The 20,433-nt window shown below is 32.3% G+C and overlaps 4 protein-coding genes across 5 annotated transcripts; 2 read left to right on the top strand and 2 right to left on the bottom strand.

Annotated features, from left to right (window-relative positions):
- Positions 1-2,942: 2,942 nt before the first annotated feature.
- On the top strand, positions 2,943-6,862 carry LOC106293115 (sugar transporter ERD6-like 9). The gene is made up of 17 exons (XM_013728790.1): positions 2,943-3,131; positions 3,743-3,805; positions 3,956-4,045; positions 4,142-4,201; positions 4,302-4,367; positions 4,451-4,516; positions 4,589-4,664; positions 4,781-4,845; positions 4,934-5,026; positions 5,205-5,276; positions 5,394-5,478; positions 5,582-5,625; positions 5,759-5,821; positions 5,918-6,031; positions 6,137-6,196; positions 6,306-6,420; positions 6,554-6,862. Exons 1-17 carry the CDS (start codon positions 3,000-3,002, stop codon positions 6,676-6,678), a joined length of 1,389 nt encoding a protein of 462 aa, XP_013584244.1. The 5' UTR covers positions 2,943-2,999; the 3' UTR covers positions 6,679-6,862.
- A 742-nt stretch (positions 6,863-7,604) lies between these two features.
- LOC106295657 (sugar transporter ERD6-like 11) lies at positions 7,605-11,882 on the bottom strand. 2 transcript variants are annotated; one of them, XM_013731623.1, is made up of 18 exons: positions 11,479-11,882; positions 11,282-11,344; positions 10,637-10,726; positions 10,423-10,482; positions 10,255-10,320; positions 10,097-10,162; positions 9,905-9,980; positions 9,691-9,755; positions 9,503-9,595; positions 9,323-9,403; positions 9,126-9,210; positions 8,977-9,020; positions 8,816-8,878; positions 8,618-8,677; positions 8,435-8,488; positions 8,295-8,354; positions 8,097-8,211; positions 7,605-7,830 (listed from the first exon to the last, which is right to left on the bottom strand). In XM_013731623.1, the coding sequence occupies exons 1-18, from the start codon at positions 11,623-11,625 to the stop codon at positions 7,709-7,711; spliced, it is 1,410 nt and encodes a 469-aa protein (XP_013587077.1). In that variant the 5' UTR covers positions 11,626-11,882; the 3' UTR covers positions 7,605-7,708. The 2 variants fall into 2 exon arrangements, with proteins under 2 accessions (XP_013587077.1, XP_013587078.1); XM_013731624.1 differs by lacking the exon at positions 10,637-10,726.
- Positions 11,883-14,780: 2,898 nt separating this feature from the next.
- On the top strand, positions 14,781-16,291 carry LOC106343559 (phosphoglycerate mutase-like protein AT74). The gene is made up of 2 exons (XM_013782808.1): positions 14,781-15,342; positions 15,627-16,291. The coding sequence occupies exons 1-2, from the start codon at positions 14,892-14,894 to the stop codon at positions 16,121-16,123; spliced, it is 948 nt and encodes a 315-aa protein (XP_013638262.1). The 5' UTR covers positions 14,781-14,891; the 3' UTR covers positions 16,124-16,291.
- LOC106343558 (GDSL esterase/lipase At3g05180-like) lies at positions 16,176-18,395 on the bottom strand. Its single transcript, XM_013782807.1, has 5 exons — positions 18,102-18,395; positions 17,787-17,987; positions 17,103-17,269; positions 16,754-17,024; positions 16,176-16,668 (listed from the first exon to the last, which is right to left on the bottom strand). Exons 1-5 carry the CDS (start codon positions 18,355-18,357, stop codon positions 16,430-16,432), a joined length of 1,134 nt encoding a protein of 377 aa, XP_013638261.1. The 5' UTR covers positions 18,358-18,395; the 3' UTR covers positions 16,176-16,429.
- Between the last annotated feature and the right edge of the window lie 2,038 nt (positions 18,396-20,433).

Below are 20,433 nucleotides of genomic sequence, written 5' to 3'. Positions count from 1 at the left end.
AGTTGTTTAATAAGGAAAAAACATACCCTATAAAGTTTCTTTAAAACTATTATTGTTATTATTTTCACACATATGATTAACGAACAAGAATTACTAAGATCTTTTGTTGACTATATATATAGTTTTTAGTAAAAAAACTAGATTAAAATAATAAAACGCGTGAAGGAGCTATTGAGCTAATAAAGAATTGGCATGATCCCACCTCCTACTGCCTATATATTGGGGTAGCATTAAATATTTTTTTTGCTAAATAGTAGTATTGACTATGAAATCAGGACCTTTAGGGGAGGTATAATATGTTTGTATTATTATCGAGGGTCGCCTTGTTGCGTGCATGTACCTTATTTTATCATTTACTTCTAGAGAAATGATAATTACGTATACCGTAATGTATAGCTGCGTAAACATACACACATATATATATATATATATATATATATATATATATATATATATTCTTTAACAAGTTCAAAGGGATTTAGTTTTTTTTCTAAACTTTCAACAAGAACATCGCGTGATTAATTGAAAATGAACGACAAGTTACGACATTTTGGTGTTTCTTAATAAGTTTCTTGTAGAATTATAATTTGGACATGCGTGTTCCATATTCACTTTTCAATGTCTGTCGTTTTTTCGTTACTCACGCTGAATTATTATCACTGGTCAAAGCCAGTTTACAAAAAAAAAATATATATATTATCACTGGTTCGAGTTGGCCCAGAATGTATATATATATATATATATATATATATATCACTAGTGATTAATACCATGTTCTTTTACAAAGCAAAGTATAATAGCTGTGTGATATATTTTTGAACACCATACTTTAGTTTGTATGGTTTAAATAAATAGAATCATAAACATTCTATATATATATACACCCATGATTGTTTTAAAGGTTCGAAGTATATACTTCCATGTTTATTCTTTTTCTAATTAATATCAAATATAAAACGTCTTTTATGCGAATTTCATTTTTGATAATATGTAGAATACCAACTCCACAACATATCAGCTTTGTTATGTAGTATAACATATAATAGGTTTGTTCTGTACTAGAACAGAAATGCCTTTTCATGGAAAATAACTAAAATGTTCAGAAGAGGCTAAATAGACGTCCACATGTGACCATGTAATACAATACAAACGACTAATCAATTTAATAGGTTTTTACACAACGATCACGGAATTGAATGGAGAACTTGGAAGACTTAGTCGCTTACAACTATTTAATCTAATAATCTCGAACTACCAATAGGAAGACGTGTGGGGATGAAGTTGCGTAGCCAGATTTAAAAAAAATCAAATATATAAAATAGATTAATGTCAAATTGGTTTTTTTTTTTAATTAAAACGGTTACAGGAAATCATCGAAATCATAAGGTCCAACAAGCTTTTACAAAGCAAGTGAATAATAACAAACCCATAAACAATCGAAAACATCAGTTTCGAATCACTTAAGTGGTAGGATAAAATACACTTAGCCGCTTCCGCGTCCATGATTTCCTCTACCGCGGTTTCCTCGTCCGCGACCCGTGTACTGTAACTGCATCTCTTTAGCCTTGGTTGACGGCTTAACCGGTCTTTCTCGAAGAAATCTTCTTCCAAAAGGCCACATAAGATCCATCGAACTCAACTCCAAAGAGCTTGTTGGATCTTCTTCTTCTTTTCCTTCTTCTTTTTCTTCTCCTTCCAAAGAAATCAGGGAAGCAAACTTGTTTGAACCTAAAACCGCCTCAGCTATTTCACTAACTTCTCTTTCGACCGCAAGTGGTGCTGGAGCGATCAAAGTATGAGAGAATGACAATGCTCGAGCAGAATCCATAGTCGGAGACTCAATAGCTTCATTAATACAAACAAGTGTAGGAGGTACATACATGTTCTCAAGTTTCGTAATAGTAGCCAAGGCAATTAGGTCGTCCACAGTAGTAATTGGTTCAACCACATTTGATTCCTTACTTACCTCAAGATGGCTATTTGGTGGAGCTGGCGCATCTTGAGTTGTAAGAGCAAGCAACATTTTTAGGCAAAAAAAGATCAAGCAACATTCGCGTATCTTGTTCATAATAGACGAAGTATTAAAACTAGTTAAAGTTTAAATAATTATTTCGGGACGTGACATTATTTTCGAATAATCTCCCTTGTCTATATCTAAGTCTAGCAAACAAGCAAACTGTACGTAGGCATGCCAATGAGATGGATATTATAGAAAGGCTAGCATCAGCACTTGGCAACATGACACACGCACATCTTATAACTCATTCAATAAAAGAAGACAACAGTTGTTGAGGGAAAAAGAAGAACAAAATTTTGTTTTTTCCAACGGTACTTCCAATGCCAATAGTATCCAAAGGTGTTAATAAAGTTGAAATAACATAATTAAACAAAATTTTATAGTGTTTTATTCCTCAGTTCCTGTTCATTTCTTACGCGCATTTTGGTTAATTAGTTTTTAAATTGTAATTCTTTTACCAGCAATATAATATATATGTATGTGTATATAATCTCGCCAATGTATATGAAAGTAATATTTATAATTAATGATCTTTTAACCATTATTATTATTATTATTCCACAGAATTCTGTTTTTAATACGGTAAATGCTTTCAGGAACAAATCCTACAATTTTGGAAAAGCTTCCCAATTGAATATTTCTAGTGTTATCCTTATTTCTTCTTTCTTATTTCTGTTATAACCAAATTGATTATTTTAGACATGATGTTACGTATGAGCACTAATATAAACAACCAGTACTTCGTTAGGTAGATAAATAGATGGCTCAAAAAGTTTATGGAACTGTAAGTCAAGTAATCCTCGTGTTTTAATTATAATATTTAATGTGTATACAGTAAAGAAAGAGGTCAAAGCATCTAAGAAATCCATAAAAAGAAAAGCATAGTTCTCATTTGATCTATATATCTCTCTTGCTCTTTCTTTCTTCCTATTGTTCTTGATTTTTGAGATCTTTTCAATTCTTTAGACTTTGAGCTAAGAAAATGGAGGGAGAGAATAGTATTGAGAAAGGATTATTACTCGTAAATAAGGAAGAAACATCTGCAAATACAACTCCACTTCTTGTTTTTACCACTTTCATTATTGTCTCTGCTTCCTTCACCTTTGGCGTTGCAGTATGTTTTCAACTCTATCTCTTTCTCGAAACATAAATATATGATGGGGCATATTTGAAGAATTCTAAAGTTTTGTTTTGATTACTAATACACCTTTTTTCTAGAAATCTTATATATATGTAGGTTAATGGAGTAAATAGTGGCCATTTGCATGTCAACTGAAAAAGTTTTGAAAATTTCAGAAAATGAATTGATTTTTTAAAATTACAAAATTAAAGGAGGTTTAACAACGTGGGACAACCAAACCTAATTTCTAGCCTGACTTCTTTTTGTTAAAAGCCTTCTAGCTAGTCATCGTAAATTTCGAAGCAATATACGTTTGATATCGAAATTTCAACTGTGTCGGTTTATAGCGACTTTAGACGACCAAACCTAATTTCTAGGAATCGGAGAGGAACAAAATTGCATGGTCATATACCGCTAACTACGTTTTTTTTTTTTTTTTGAGCACATAACTACGTTATTCTGTAAGATATTTTGTTTATTTGCTTTGAAGTATTCTAAATCATCTTTTCAAATTACAGTATGGAGTTTGCAAATAAAATATCCCAACTGTCTTTAGTTTATTTAGATCGATATTCATGAATTTCAGTTATTTTTATGGGAACCAGTTAGGTTATACTGCCGGTACAATGTCTTCCATAATGGAAGATCTTGATCTTTCAATAGCACAAGTAAGTCTCTATCAGTTTCATTAAACTTTTATTTATTTATATGCTCATAGCTAATTCACGTAAGCTTTAACAAGAAAAACATATCATAAAAAAAAAAAATCATCTCAGAAAATTATCTAACTGAAGTTATAATTCAAATATATTTCACAGTTTTCAGTATTTGGTTCGCTATTGACTTTTGGAGGAATGATCGGTGCAATATTTAGCGCCAAAAGTGCAGATGCATTTGGCCGTAAGATGGTTAGAGAAGCATTATCTTAACCCCATCCTTTATATTTGTCCATATATATTAATGTAATCGTAAACCTCTCAAACCTTTTATTTTATTATTTCCAGACTTTGTGGCTCGCCGAGGGATTCTGCATAAGTGGATGGCTTGCAATTGCACTAGCCAAGGTTTCTTCACAAGTCACGTTTCATCTAATTATATAATTATTATATTATTGCTTCATAAACTAAATCTCTAATCTTGTGATTATAACTTATTTTCCAATAGAATGTTATTTGGCTAGATCTGGGACGATTCTTTGTGGGAATTGGAGTTGGTCTCATTAGCTATGTGGTAAGAAAGTTTTAGATTTTTTTTTAATAATTTGAAAAGAATAAATTACCATCTCTAAACTTGTAACAATCCTTGTTTTTTAGATTCCTGTATATATCGCAGAAATAACTCCCAAAAATGTGCGAGGCACTTTTACATTTAGCAATCAGGTAATATATATAATTCTTTAAATATATATTGATCTACGTTTAGCTAATAATGTTATAATTTTTATTTTACAGTTGTTGCAAAATTGTGGGCTGGCAACCGTATATTATCTTGGAAATTTCATGGCATGGAGAACGATAGCCCTTATCGGTGATTTTTTCACACTGATATTATTTATTTGTCTCAATCCTTCCATATGACTCACTGATCAAAATTTTAATTTATTATATTAAAATATTTAACTAATTAGACTTTAACATCTTCAGGAATTATCCCATGCTTGATACAGTTCTTTGGATTGTTTTTCATCCCCGAGTCTCCAAGATGGCTGGTTAGTCATATGAACCGTATCATATACTTCTCTAAGTTCGTTTTATTAACAATTTGCCAAGCAAAAAATATTAATGGGATTTTGCTAGGCAAGAGAAGGTGGTGATGAAGAATGTAAAGTTGTTCTTCAGAAGTTAAGAGGAAAAGAAGCTAATGTTATGAAGGAAACTCGTGAAATCATGGTACACATGCGTATACTTACCAAAACTAGGTTTAACTATCTAACATTTATTATTATTATATTATTTTGTAAGCAATTCTATATAAGAAAACTAGGTTTCATTTTGGAAAGATAACGATCACTTTTAATACTTGTCTTCATGAAAAAAATCTTATTTATATATATATGCAAATTTGTAGATTTGTGTTGATGCTACCGCAAATGTCAGCATGGGAAGTCTTTTCAAAAAGAAATATACTCGTCAACTTACGGTAAGAAAAGGAGTCTCATTCATTAGCAGCAAAAAAAAAAGTTATTTTATTACTAAAGCAATTTGAATAAAATATAATTAACTAACTTGATCTTTGTATATGGTTAATTATGTTTAGATCGGTGTGGGTTTAATGCTTCTGCAGCAATTATCTGGAAGTGCAGGAATATCTTATTACGCAGGCAGCATATTTGAGCTTGCCGGTAATTTTTTATTTAGATATATATCATTAGTTATTCAATGATTATTATGTCTTTCAATCCTTTGTTGTTATAAATGATGAAATTAATACTTTGAACTCTTAAGGGTTTCCTTCGCGGATTGGAATGACAGTGTTGTCAATGGTTGTGGTACGTAGTTGTAAAGTTTTCATAAAATCTGTCTATTTTATTTGTTGTTATTTACACTTCACCCCTGGATACATTGAGTTGGTTATGAAATTGTAGCGCATTTCAATGACGTATCAATGATATACCATGATAGGTACCAAAAGCTATATTGGGTCTGATACTTGTGGAGCGATGGGGAAGACGACCACTTCTGATGGTTAGAATGTTTTTATAGAATTTACTTAAGTTTGTTAATAGATTAATTAGTTTTCTAAAACAAGTATATAAATATAATTTAATGCACAAATTGCAGGTATCAGCACTAGGGCTATGTTTAAGTTGTATCTTTCTTGCATTATCGTTTGGATTGAAAGGTGTCCCTGGGTTTGTAAATTTTACACCCACCATGGCATTCATAGGAGTATTGGTAAATTCAAATAATTTTTTTAAAAAAATATATTGTTATTCTTTTTGTTTAGTTAGAACAGTTAAAAACTTTTTAGTTTTTGGTATTATCCACATATCCAAACAGACATTCAATATGATGTTCGCAGCTGGACTAGGAGCACTACCATGGATTATAATGTCTGAGGTATATCCACATATATATAAAATATTTTTTACATGTTTAAGCAAACGTTTTGTTTTTAAATTGTTCGTTATCATATTAAATATAAATGATGTTAGCTATTTTTATACAGATATTTCCGATGGACATGAAAGCAGTAGCTGGGAGTTTAGTAGCCATCACGAATTGGTTTACCGGTTGGATCGTCAGCTACTGCTTCAATTTTATGCTTATTTGGAGTCAACCAGGTGCTTATTATGGAACTATCTTTAAATATTTTAGATATAATTATTCTTCTTATATTGTACTAGTAGTTATGAAATTCACGATTGAAATGACCACTTATGGTTTTTAAATTGCTTTTGTAAATTTTAATGACAGGTACTTTTAGTATATTCGCCATGATAAGTGGATTAACAATTTTATTCGCATGGTGTTTGGTGCCTGAAACTCGTGGACTATCCTTAGAAGAAATTCAACTTCCTCATGCTAATATTCTGAGTTGATCCTAAATGTGGCGGTAAAACTGATATTAAACGATTTTTATAAATACTGTAGAATTATATGATGGATTTCGAGTGGTCGACTTTTATCCTTCTAAATGTCTGTTTCGTTCTAAATTTCATTTTTTACTTGTCTTGTAGTGTCTTTCGTTTCTGCCAGTTTTCAATTTTATATGATCCCGGTAATTTTAGCATACACATTTTTTTTAAAGACACCTCCATATACTGAAACATATAATACTTCTCCTGGTAATGCTTCAGATATTGCAACCTTCTAGCTATAAAATAGATTTGGTGAGTCGTTCATATTAGTCAGGTAATAAATTATGCAACTAAATCATACCATGATTAACGGATAAGAATAAGAACCAACTTAATTGGGCTCATTTCAGACTTGGGGTGTGGCAATAATAGTTTGGGCTTTATATTTATGAATTGAACTCAGCTTTGTGTGTGTATGTGTGCGCGTGAGATCGAATCAGATTGGATTTTGCATTTTTTTTTTTTAATGTTTGACATCAATCATGCCAGTTTTTCTGGTCAAAACAAACATGATTGCTAGGAAGCCCCATGTTTCAGGTTCATTGCATCGTCGTGAAAATTCGAACCAAACCAACTAAACCGTCTAACCTAAAAGCGGGAAGATGATACAATGATTGATGAATGATAATACTGTATTAGTCATACTCAGACATATACACGTTTCATGTGAACAACTACCAATGCTAATCACGATGTACCTTTCTTTTTGTGTCCTGGTTCAGTGAATGAGAGAGCTAGCCTTTGCACATTTCGAGAAGGGCTAAATCCAACTACTAGTTGTTTCAATTAATGCAGTTCAAATTTTATAATACTAACGTTTACAGCTTCCACCGTCTTTGTTAGTGAACTCCACAATTTTTATTTTTCTAAAGATAGTAGATTACTCGTTACCCTGAAAAGTCTAAAAATTATGTTCCATTGATCAAGCATGTCACTAGCCACTAGGTTGCTAAAAATAATTTTAATAGCATATTACAACATAAATATGTCTTCAAGTTGTCCCCGTGAGCGAAGCTTGTAATTCTTCCAGTGACTGTCCTTTGGTTTCCGGGACGAGAAACCAAATAAAAACCAATGATGCTCCTCCGACAACCCCAAATATGTAAAATGTTCCTATTTAATTATCATAAACTACAAAAATAAGTAACTGACATCATCGAAATTAAAATTAACTTAGAAGACAAAAGAAGTCAAAATTTTAAATAAAATATATAAGCTGATATGAACAGAAGAAACCAAAAAAAATCCAGCCTACCTATTTGCTCTTAATTTTATGTTTGGTTTGGATTTGTTTTCAAAAGGTTAGGTGACTCAATATACTGTTTTTATTAGTAAAGTCTTATTAAAATCAATTGAAAAATAGTTGGGAAGATTAGGACCTTGTGCGCTCCATTCAAACATAAAGTTGAAAGCGTAACTCACGAACCACCCAGTGGTCCATGAGGTTAATGCCACTATTGTCCCAGCTGAAACTTTAATATTGATCGGAAAAATCTGCAGGAACATGATAAACGTTTTTTCTTGATAAATGACTATTATTCCACCCTTGATTCTATAAAAACCTTTTACTTATATACCTCGGACATAATGACCCAGGGCAGCCCTCCTACACCGATGGCAAAACATCCAAAGTAGACCTAGACAAAGGTTAAAAATTTTGTTACCACAAATTCATACCGCAGATATACAAAAACCGTATATAAATGAAAGATTATACCAGAATGCATATGAAGATGACCACTGCAGTCAATTCAGGAAGAATATCCATTCCCTGTCCATCGCCAGAACAAACACCAAAATCTTTTAAAAAATGTTTTAAAATATAATATAAGCACAGGAAGGTAATAATGCTAGTTTTCCCTCTTTAATTCAGTATAAATTAAAATAAAACAAGAGTAACCTGTAACGTGAAGCAAACCCCAATAAGCAAGGATCCAATGGACATTCCAGCAGCAGAAACCTACAAATGTTTTTGTAAAAATTGTATATGAATATGGTAGAAAGAAAATGGTTTAGTACTTAACTATTTATGTATAATATTTAGTAAAAAAAAAACTATTTATGTACTGTATAATATTAACCGGATATTTGTGCTAACCAATAGGAGTGGTCGTCTTCCCCATTTATCCACAAAAATTACAGCCAGCAAGGCTTTTGGGATCTACAAAGAGTAGAGAAGAAGACAACATAAAAAGTAGAATCGAAGTAGATTTAAGGAAAGTATACAATCTCTAATATTATTAATAATATGGCACGCACCACGAACACACCAAATATCATTGACCCAAGTGTCTCTGAAAAGCCTGTGGAGAATAACTTTTTAGATGTACCAATATTTGTTAAATATAACTAGGACTCTGGCTTAAATATTAATAAATTAACACAAGTCTAAGTTTTGATATTCAAACCAGCTTTTCTAAATATAGTATTTGAATAATACGTGACTCCAGCAGCTCCAGATAATTGTTGTATCAACATTAAACCAATTCCAATCTGAAAACAAATAAAATAAAACAATAATTTTTGAAAAGTAATTTATTATTTTCATCAACTGTAAAATAAACACATAGATTTATCCACTGTATTTCCACATATGTTACCGTACCACAAGAGTTCGTCTATACTTCTTCTGAAACATGTCATAGAAACTCGACTTTGAATCTTCTTCAAGCCTTTTTGTCATAACCTGAACATAAATATGAAAAGCATATAATAATGGTTGCTTTATAAGAAAAAGTATACTAAGAATATTCAGTAGCTAATATTTAATATTTATATAGCATACCTGAATTTCAGCTGATTCACCCGAAACATCAGCGCTCCTCCCTCTGAGTTGATGCAAAGAGTGTTCTACATCTTTACCTGAGCCGATTTTAGCCTGGAAATGCCAACGATAAATAAAGTAAATTTAGATAATTTAATAAAAAGCTTTGAATGCTTATGGTCCATATAAACATATTTAAAAATACCAACCAGCCATCTTGGCGATTCCGGTATAAAGTATATACCGATCGCTTGAATGACGCATGGAAGAGCACCTGAACAGGAAAAGTAGAATTAAACTAGATCGGTATGGTGTTGATGTAATACTGAAAATTTTAAATAACAAAAATCAACATGCTAAGATCAATAATAAAGTATTATTGCTAAAAAGTTGTAAATATCTTGCAACAATATTTTTCATTACCTATAATAGCCAGGAACCGCCAATTAATCACAGTCCCAAAGAAATAAATAAGGGACAGTCCACAGTTTTGAAAAAGCTATAAAACCAAAAACAAATATCGGTTAGTTACAATACAAAGGTGAAACTTAACTATATTTAACTTATATAGTATACTTTTATTCTTAACATTAAAATATATAGCTCGTGTTTCACCTGGTTCGAAGAAGTAAATGCACCACGAACATGTTTTGGAGTGATTTCCGCAATATAGACAGGTACCTTGTTTGGATATTAACAGTGGTGTTTATGAAAATGTGAACTAGAATAAATCAAATAAGAGATGAAATTAATATTAACAACTTCTCAGTTACCACGTAGCTAATCAAGCCGACTCCTATGCCTAGTGAAATCCTTCCTGCGTCCAGCCACAAGACATCCTTTTCGTTTCCGCATAATTACAATATTTAGTTAGATATTTTGACGACCAACTTTATACTTACAAACCATGAAACTAAAGTTTTTTTGTTGCGGATATACACCTTTGCGAAAGCAATGGAGAGCCAACCAAAAATGCAAAGCAAATCGCAGGCCCACAACGTCTATAACAGTTCATCACCAAGATAAAAAGTATTATAAAGAAAAATTAGAATCTAAGTAATACGAACAAAAACATTTTTAAAAAACTAGTATGACAAAAATTAACAAGTGCATAATATATGATTTAAGAAAAAGTTCAAAATTGCAAGTAATTACGCGTCTTCTGCCGAGGGTGATTGCCAATTGACCACTGCAAAAGGCTCCCAATGCAGCTCCTAAATTCAGGAAGGACCCAAAAGCTGAAAACTGGAATATAATGAGTAAAAATACTGAGCTACCCTCAAGATTTTTGGAGACTTTGGAAGATATAATTATTTTGATTGCTATATAAGGTTCTTGATGACACATTGCACTTAAATATCAATTTGATAATCTTAATTACTTATCAGGTTTGTGGCTCAGGTCTGATAGTTGATTAAACATGCAGAAAAACTTAGAAGTAATTATGAATTCAGTTTACTTTTTTGTCCGATTAATCAATCGGGGTATATATTGTAAGAGAGCTCCATGAATAGCTCTCACATGGTATCTAAACATTATAATTGTTTAAAAAAAATAAAAGAAGAAAGAGAAAGCAAGAATCGATTTTTTGCAGAGAACTTTCATAACTACATCTCTGACTGTCCAAGTGGCTTTTTTCTGCTCATGTTTAAAAAAAAAATAGCAATTTAATTATTTAGACAAAAATATTTAAAATACTGTTCTTTTGCTTTGTTTAGATACCCAAATACAGTTTCAACGATTAAGATTGCTCTAATAAATGCCTACTATATTTTCAAAAGAGTGAGAGAAGATACATACTTCTGCAATAGAAAGGTCTAACTCCTTCATGATCTGAGACTCAGCGCCTGAAGTATAACCACCCTTTAAGATCCAATAAATTAAGAGCAAACAGAATTATTTAAATTTGATTAACTGATAAGAATTGTTGATTAACCGACAAAAAATTGGAGGCGAAAATAATAACTGAGGTTAAAAAGAGAAATTGAGAATCTTACAGCACAGCCAAAGCTGAAGGAGCTACAAACAGCGACAAAAGTGCTGAGTATAACACAAGTGGTAACACGAGGATCATCTATGTCGTTTTGATGCCTTTGCTGAATAAGTCCTTCCTCCATGCTTCTTCTATCTTCTTCCACCACCATTCTTAAAGATTAGTCTGTCCTCTCTCTTTCCTTCTTTCCAGAAATTTTCTTGTCTATTTTAGTTTCTTTTCACAACATCCCCAAGAATTTGAAAACCAGCTTTTAAAAAAAAAACATCCCCAAGAAATTTTCTTGTTTGTTGATATAAACAGAAAAGAGTTAGGGACATAGAGAGAAAGATAAAGAGAGATGTGTGTGTGTGGTCACTTGCGGGTTTCAAGTCCTTGATTAGCACAACTGTGCTGGTTATCGAACACATCTGTTTTTTTTAAACCAAACCGAAATATTACTTTTTAATATAAATTTTGGTTTGTTTGTACTTGTCAAAATGAGCTATAACCCATGAACTAATTCAACTCAGCTCGATTTTTCATAAGCACGAATTCTGTTTTTAGGCTCATTTAATAAATAAGTTTAATGAGCGAGCTTAAATTAAATCACGAGTTATATGAGCGATATTTGATGAAAATGAGTCATAACTCATGAGCTTAGTCATTTTTATATAAAACAATTTTTTAGATATATATAGAAAATGTAAGAGAAAATTTTATATACTCATCATCTCATATATATCTTTAAATTTAGATGTAAAACAAAATATTCCTAAGAGATAATTTAGAAATTACTCGTAATTATCTTACTTAATATTTCATTTTACATTTAAATTTTATAAATCTTACTTTTAATATTATAATACTTATGTTAATATTTTATTTTATGATAATTAATTTTTATATTAAATCGCGAGGTAGTTCATTTAACTCATGATCTAGATGATCTCAGTTCGAATTTACATATTAAAACTCATATAATAAATGAGCTGAGCCGAACTAACTCATAAAAAATCCGAACTCACTATGAATTGAGCTGAGTTGAGCGAGTTAGCTCATTTTGACACCCCTAACTTTTAGTTGTGAAGATAAGGACAAATTTGGGTGTGTAAAAGTGAATTTAGCTCATTATATGTGCTAAATACAAGCTTTCTTTTGTTTTTTTCCTTTATGATTTTTACTATTACTAATAATATTAGGTAGATAAAGTGACCACAAGAGAGTAGATAAAGTATAATATTAAAAAAAAAAGATTAGAAAGATTCAAACATATTAGAACAAGTACTTGAAACAAATCTATAATAAAACTTTATGGATATTTTGTTTGTACCAAAACTAAGAAATAATTTGAAAAATAAGGAAATTATTTCTTTTTTTTTCCTTTATCAATTAACAGTTCTAAATAGTTATGTTATGTGCTTATCCAAATTAGCCATGTGCGACACGTCACATATTTTCAGGATAAAAAATACAGTTGAAATATTCATTGCTCGTTTGATATTTTAAAAGCAAGCAAAAAATATTGTTAAATTCCTCTAAAAAACCCCTAAAACTATTCTCATTTTTTTCTTTTTTTCTAGAACACACATTATGAAACAAATCTGAAGGCCGACTAAGAAACAAATCAGAAGTTTATTTATTTTAACAGAGGTAGCAGGAAGGAAAAAGACTACAATATAACTTCAAAGTGTTTTTGAAACCAATCTTTTTATGATGTTGGTTGTATTTATATATCAATAATTTTGCGTCAGATCATATGGTAGTAGCGGTCCAAAAGAATTCGTGGACACGAATGATTGTTGAAGAGATAAACATTAAAGCATGGTGCATGAGTGAGAGACATATGTGAGACCCACGTTACGTTTTTTTTTGCTAAAAATAAAATATAACTGACTGATATTATTACTTGTTGATTATAAATGATCGTCAACAATCATCATACCAATAATGACAGAACACCGAAGAAGATAAGATGTCTGCCCTGAAGTAGTCGCTGACGTAGTTGCTGAAACAGACGTCGCGGTGAGTGGTGAAGACCATGTGGAATCAAGGTGCTGAGTTGAAATCGGGTAGACTTGGAGAGTAAGAGAATATCTTGGAGATATGGAAACGAATAAATTTGAGGAGCAAGTTTATGATTTAAAAAAAGGGGAATAAGTGCATTCCAAGAAAAGGAAAGTTGCACTTATTGTTATGAAAGATGTCCATACATATTGCTTTGAAGACTAGGGTTTCGGGAACATAGAAAATAAATATAAGATAACTATTGGGTCGTCTGCATAGAGACAGAGACAAATAGGCTGATCTTATAGAGAAAGAGAGAAGTTCTTGGAAGTGCTATGGGTCGTGCTGAAGCAGTGGCTGAAGTACTTGACGGTAGAGAGACATAAGCAGGTAGCTTAGGAATCTTTCAGTAGTGTGTGTTAGGGTGATAACACTAGACGTGTTAGGGTGATAACACTAGACGTGTAAAAGCTGAATTAGACAGATCTTGTAATAAATTGTTAAAAGAGATTCTAATAAAACATTAACATTAGTGTTTGCTTGTGTATTTTGTCTTTTGATTTACTTTATGTATTACTCAATTGTGGTGTCATCTTGCAACACGAGAATCATGAATCATATGTCGTGGTGGTCTGTAAAATTAGTCAATATATATTGTAATTGTTTGGAGTAGCGACCTAGTGTTGAACGTGAGTAAGATCCACACTGCTCGGAACATTGCCATCATTCGATGCAATCTGAAGTTTCAGTCAGAAAATAAAGGATATCTGGCGATGGTGAAATAAACTGAGTTTACATTTATACAGGCCCAAAATTAAGATAAAGCCCATCAAGATATGGACTAATTGTACCAACAAGCTTCTATTGGGCTAAATATCTTTTAATTAGTTGGGGTAACCGAATCAATTTCACTCAACGGATCGGTTCTGCTTTTTTTATTGGGCTACCACTTGGTGTTATCCTGAAAGATGGCCCATAGGTTAATAATTTTAAATCCACACTAATGTCATAATGTGTCCTATATGTGATCACATAATCATGATTTATTTGCTAACAAATCCATTATACAGATACTATGTTTACTATATGCTGCAAATAATAAAATAAAAGAAAAAGAGAGAGATGGTGGTATGATTAATCGTAATGGAGAAGGCGTGGATAAGGATAATACTAATTTGATTATTAGTCTTTCTGTATAACACGACAAAAACAATACATACGCACTTCTCTGAATAAAAACAAAAACGAATAGATAATTTAATAATTTATAATATTAATTGTTTGACTTAATTGGCTTAATATAACGTGCAAAATCACTTTCAGGAACATTGAAACCCGTTTTGTGCTAAGAAGCTTGAGCAAGAAGGTATTGCAAGAGAAAGTCTTCTTAGAGATTAAATAAAAAGCCCTAGAAAAATTGGCTCATCATCCATGAGTCCAGACAACAAGCTCCTTCCGAAGCGGATCATCCTCGTACGTCACGGCGAATCCGAAGGCAACCTCGACACGGCGGCGTACACGACGACACCGGATCCCAAGATCCAGTTAACCGAATCCGGTTTGCTTCAGGCGCAAGAAGCCGGAGCTCGTCTCCACTCGCTGATCTCATCATCGAACCCTTCTTCGCCGGAGTGGCGCGTGTACTTCTACGTTTCGCCGTACGATCGGACACGATCTACGCTCCGGGAGATCGGACGGTCGTTCTCGCGTCGCCGCGTGATCGGCGTTCGCGAAGAATGTCGGATCAGGGAACAGGACTTTGGGAATTTTCAGGTCGAAGAGAGAATGAGAGAGACCAAAGTGGACAGAGAGAGGTTTGGTCGGTTCTTCTACCGGTTCCCGGAAGGTGAATCCGCCGCCGATGTCTTTGATCGTGTCTCCAGTAAGTTTCCTTCTCTTGCTTGATTGAAAGTTTGATCTAATCTCTCATTGTCTTTAGATGTGTTGCTGTTCATGTTTGATGTTAGGTTCCGACCATAGTTTGAGGTTTTTTTTTTTTTTTTTTTACGGTTCCGACCACAGTTTGAGTTTCATATCTCAGTGTAATGATTTGTCTTATGCGTGTTGTTTTATTACAGTTTTTTTTTTCTTATACGGTTCCGACCACAGTTTGAGTTTCATATCTAAGTGTAATGATTTGTCTTATGCGTGTTATTTTTATTATAGGTTTTCTTGAGTCTCTATGGAGAGACATAGACATGAACAGACTTCACATCAACCCGTCACACGAGCTAAACTTTGTGATTGTCTCGCACGGTTTAACATCACGTGTCTTTTTGATGAAATGGTTCAAGTGGACCGTGGAACAGTTCGAGGCGCTGAACAACCCCGGGAACAGCGAGATCAGAGTTATGGAGCTAGGACAAGGCGGCGACTACAGCTTGGCGATTCATCACACTGAGGAAGAGTTGGAGAAATGGGGCTTGTCACCAGAGATGATCGCTGATCAGAAGTGGCGTGTTAACGCGCATAAAGGCGAGTGGAAAGAAGATTGTAAGTGGTATTTTGGTGATTTCTTTCATGATCTGGCTGATTCTGATAAAGAATGCGAGACCGAGGCAGCCGTTGAAGAACGAGAAGTACATGAGGAGGTGGAAAACAATATGTTAACGAACTCAGAAGATAACAATGAGGATGAGTTATGCAATGGACAATGCAGCTGATAAGTTTACAGAACAGAAGAATTCAGATTTGATTTTTTGAAAATTGTACCACTTACTGATGAAGTTCTATAGCTTTTGGTTTGTGGGAAAGTGTTGTACAAAACCTGTGTGTGGTCTCTATAGATACACAGAAACATTACATGAACTTTGAAGAATATCCTTTTATTATGTCAAAGCATTTGTTTTTGGTGAAGGAAAGTTATTTAAGGAATGCTCTGTTTTACACCAAAAGCCTCTAGAAGCATTGATAAATATTCAGTTAGCTTAAAACTGTGTAGATAATTAGATATGAGTATTTCTAAAGATTCATGACAAGGCCGTCTCGGAATATCTACCAGAGAGAATGTGGAGTGCAACAAACCGGTTTGCAGCTTCAGTGTAATGAATCCCATCCCAGTTAACATATTTGGAGCTATCATTACAAGCTCTGGCTGTTATTATTGTACCATCTGATGATTTTCCTGTCGAACCGCAGTTAACCTGATCATTGTAGTTCAATGGTGGTCCTCCGGTTCCACAACATACCATTATCGAATGATTAAAACCTGTTATCATACCAAAATTGAAATTAAGTGGGCACCACTAGCTAGCTAGCAGCTATACATCTAAGTATAAATAATTAATATGTACCGTATTTGGAGTGATTCAGGATGAGGTCGGATTTGATGGAGAAGATATCTACATATGTGAAACGAGAATCAGGATATTGTTGAGGGAGTTTTATGAAAAGACCATGAAGCTGTGAATTGAACAGCTTAGCAGCTTGGTTATGGTCACTGACACAACCAAACTCATCAAATTTTGATTTGTCTCTCCCAAATAATGACACAACCTGAGCTATACACCCAAGTGGTCCTGTGTTGTGTATCCAAAAGTTTCTTGCACCTTCTGCGTATAATCTCTAGAAAACAAACCAAAATTTACATGAAACAAAAAAAAAATAAGAATGATATTAAAGACTTATTATGTAAATACTGACCTTTATTCCATCTTGAAATATATCTATGATTGTAGGAATGAGACCAACGACTTGATCTAATGTTTTTTTGTAAAATGCTCCAGCTAGATCATTTTGTCCGATATCAAACATATACAATCCACTTTTGAAATAATATTCTGACGGTAAGTATTTTTGGAGATCTTCATCTGAAAAAAGAATGTACTATATGATTCAAATATGTCTATATAAACGTTGTTGATTAATATTGGGAAATACCCTAGGATATCACTAAAAAAGTTTCTGTCACAAATATAGATTCTAAGGATCAAAATGACGAGTTTAGAGTCAAGAGTTGGTGATTTGGAATTGAGATTTAAAATTTTATAAAATAAAAAATAAATATTAAAAATTTGAAAATAAAAATTTTAAAAATAGTTTCAAAAAGTATTTCGAATTACAAAAAGAAAATTTGAAAAAAAAATTAGAAAAAAAATCAAAAAAAAATTTCAAAAAAAAATTATTTTTACAAAAAGTTCGAATTTGAAATTTTTTTATTTTTTATTTTTTATATATCTAGGGTATTAGGTCATTTTACTTATTAAATGAAACATTTTGGTCATTTTCTTCCATGTGGTCTATTTTTGTGACCAAAACTTGAAAATGATCTATTTAGTAGAATTGCCCATTAATATTTGATATTTTATCAATTGTGTTTTTAATTACCTTGTTGTAACAATTGAAGGACTTTGGACTTAAATGTGATGAACTGAGAGACTTGAACACCAAAACCAAAAGGGCTAATGGATGCAGCATTTGCCTTCTGAACCGTTGATCCACCCGCAGCAAAATTGCAGCCTCTCCGGTAACTTTGTGTGCTCACCGAATCCAAATAAGGCCTCAAATAAGGCCGATCAATTGCTTCCACTACATAAAGTTATACGTACAATCATATAATCATAGTTTAATAATTAAAAACGGTATGTGCAGTAAAAATAATGTAAAGGTAGAAGTAAAAATGATTTGGAAAAGAATAATTACTAAGAAAATCCACGATGAGACGTCCATTACAGAATCTTCCGGACGATGGAGGGTTGAAGAAGTAGGATTGTCCATATGAAGGTTGAAGATGGAAGCCAAGACCGGAGCTGAGTTCTCCGGTATCGGAGTTAGAGTCTCCAAAGTTGAAAACCGCCGGAAAATCTGGAGAAATAGGGAAAGAGCTGGTGAGAGGAGGCAGAGTATGAAAGATGGCTACTAATAACAACGTGAGAAGATAGGGTAAAAAGGTTTCCATGGCTCAATGTATTGTTGGTTTTTCTACTTCATACATATCATACTTATATAGTATATACTAGTATACACACATGCATTTGTATGTATGTAAGATAAACGTACGTATGTATTGTATATCGTTTAATGGAAGTAGAATGGAGTTTGCTTGGAAATATGGAAAGAAACAAAATGATTGTGTCCCTCCCGTCACACCTTTTGAAAGAAAATTTGGGGGTTTATGGAGTCACATTAATCTCACTATGTGTGGTTAGACTTAGAGAGACGACTTTGTTCAGTATTATGGAATTCATTTTCCAATAAAACTGTTATTGCCAATGTACGAACTATGTATATCTCATTTATATAGGGAACGCGTATTATATATAACTTGATAAAAGTCTGTAAATATCTTGATATTAATTAAGGATATATTTATATATACTCCATAATTGACTGAAAATAATTTGAAGGGTGAGAACTTAATAGTTATATTAGATCAGTTGTTCTGATTAAGTCTTTATTTTTGTGTAGTGACAATACATGATGCACATTATGAATCTGCAATAATATGACTTGAATCTAAAGGCTTGTTTTTCTAGTTTTATCACCCGAATTTTTTTCATTTGTTTACAATCATGCGAGCGTGACGTGAAAGACTATATAGGGTTTATAATGGGCGGTGTTGTTATCCCCAATAATCCCAATAACCCCAAATGTCCTTCTCCATGTGTTTTGAAAGCAGTTTTTAGCCCGGTACGTACAGTCTTTAGTAACTTTTGAATTAAGCATCATCCTCCATTGTTTTTTACTTCTAAAATTTGGGTGCATCCTCTATTGTTTTGCACCTGAATTATATGAAATTGACTAAGTTTAAACAGTATTCTTTTCATAAAATCTTTATATATAGGGATCTCCTGTTTTAAACTCATAGAAAGTTCTTGATGAAATATTCAAGGGATCTTACATAAACATAAACGAATGGATCTTTAATCACACTCCTATTCTCTTTTGTTACAAGAAACTGACAAAGGCTTCATGTGTACTATATGTTTCAGTATATTAAACATTTACCAAAAACTCAATATATTCGTAGAGGGGTTAACACATAGATTTTGAGAAAATTTCGAAAAAATATGACAATATTGTTTTAATGCATAGTTGAATCCTGCACTAACATATGATGATGTTCAAATAGGTTTGGAGCCTTCGCTGTCCCCATTTTTCAAGAAATTAGCGATTTTATAGTGGTTATTCTACCGATTTAGAGAGTATTATAAAGTTTTACTAAATTAATTGATAAAAAATTTATAATGATTCCTATATACCACGAAAGAGAGTTTAACATACATTAATACAAATGTAGAATGTGGTTAGAAATTTTAAAACCACACTAAAAAGTATAAGCTTCAGTATATAGAGCGTTTAACGTAAAACTCAATATTTTCGTAGGGGGATAACACATAGATTTCGAGAAAATTTTGAAAAATATGACAATATTGTTTTAATGCATAGTTGCCTTCTGTACTAATATATGATGATGATCAAAGAGGTTTGGAACCTTTGTTGTCTCCATTACTCAAGAGAATATCAATTTTATAATGGTTAGTCCACTAATTTAGGGAGTATATGAAGTTTTACTAAATTAATTTCTAAAAAAAATTGAACGATGCTCATGTACCATTAAAGAGAGTTTAGCATAAATTAATACAAATGTAGAATGTGGTTAGAAATTTTAAAACAAAACTAAAGATTATATGTTTCAGTATATCAAGCATTTACCAAAAACTCAATATTTTTGTAGGGGGTTAAACACATAGATTTTAAGAAAATTTCAAAAAATATGACAATATTATTTTAATGTATAGTTGCATCCTGCACTAACACATGATGATGTTCAAATAGGTTTTGAGCCTTCGTTGTCTCCGTTTTTAAAGAAATTAATGATTTATAATTGTACCATTAAAGAGAGTTTAGCATAAATTAATACAAATGTAGAATGCGGTTAGAAATTTTGAAACATCATAATAGAATATAGGCTTCGGTATATAAAGTATTTACCAAAAACTCAATATTTTCGTAGGGGTTAACACATAGATTT

The sequence above is a fragment of the Brassica oleracea genome, chromosome C5, assembly GCF_000695525.1.
Source record: "Brassica oleracea var. oleracea cultivar TO1000 chromosome C5, BOL, whole genome shotgun sequence".
Lineage (NCBI taxonomy): Eukaryota > Viridiplantae > Streptophyta > Magnoliopsida > Brassicales > Brassicaceae > Brassica > Brassica oleracea.
The sequence above is the reverse complement of the archived record's forward strand: the minus strand, read 5'-3'. Positions and strand labels throughout refer to the sequence as shown.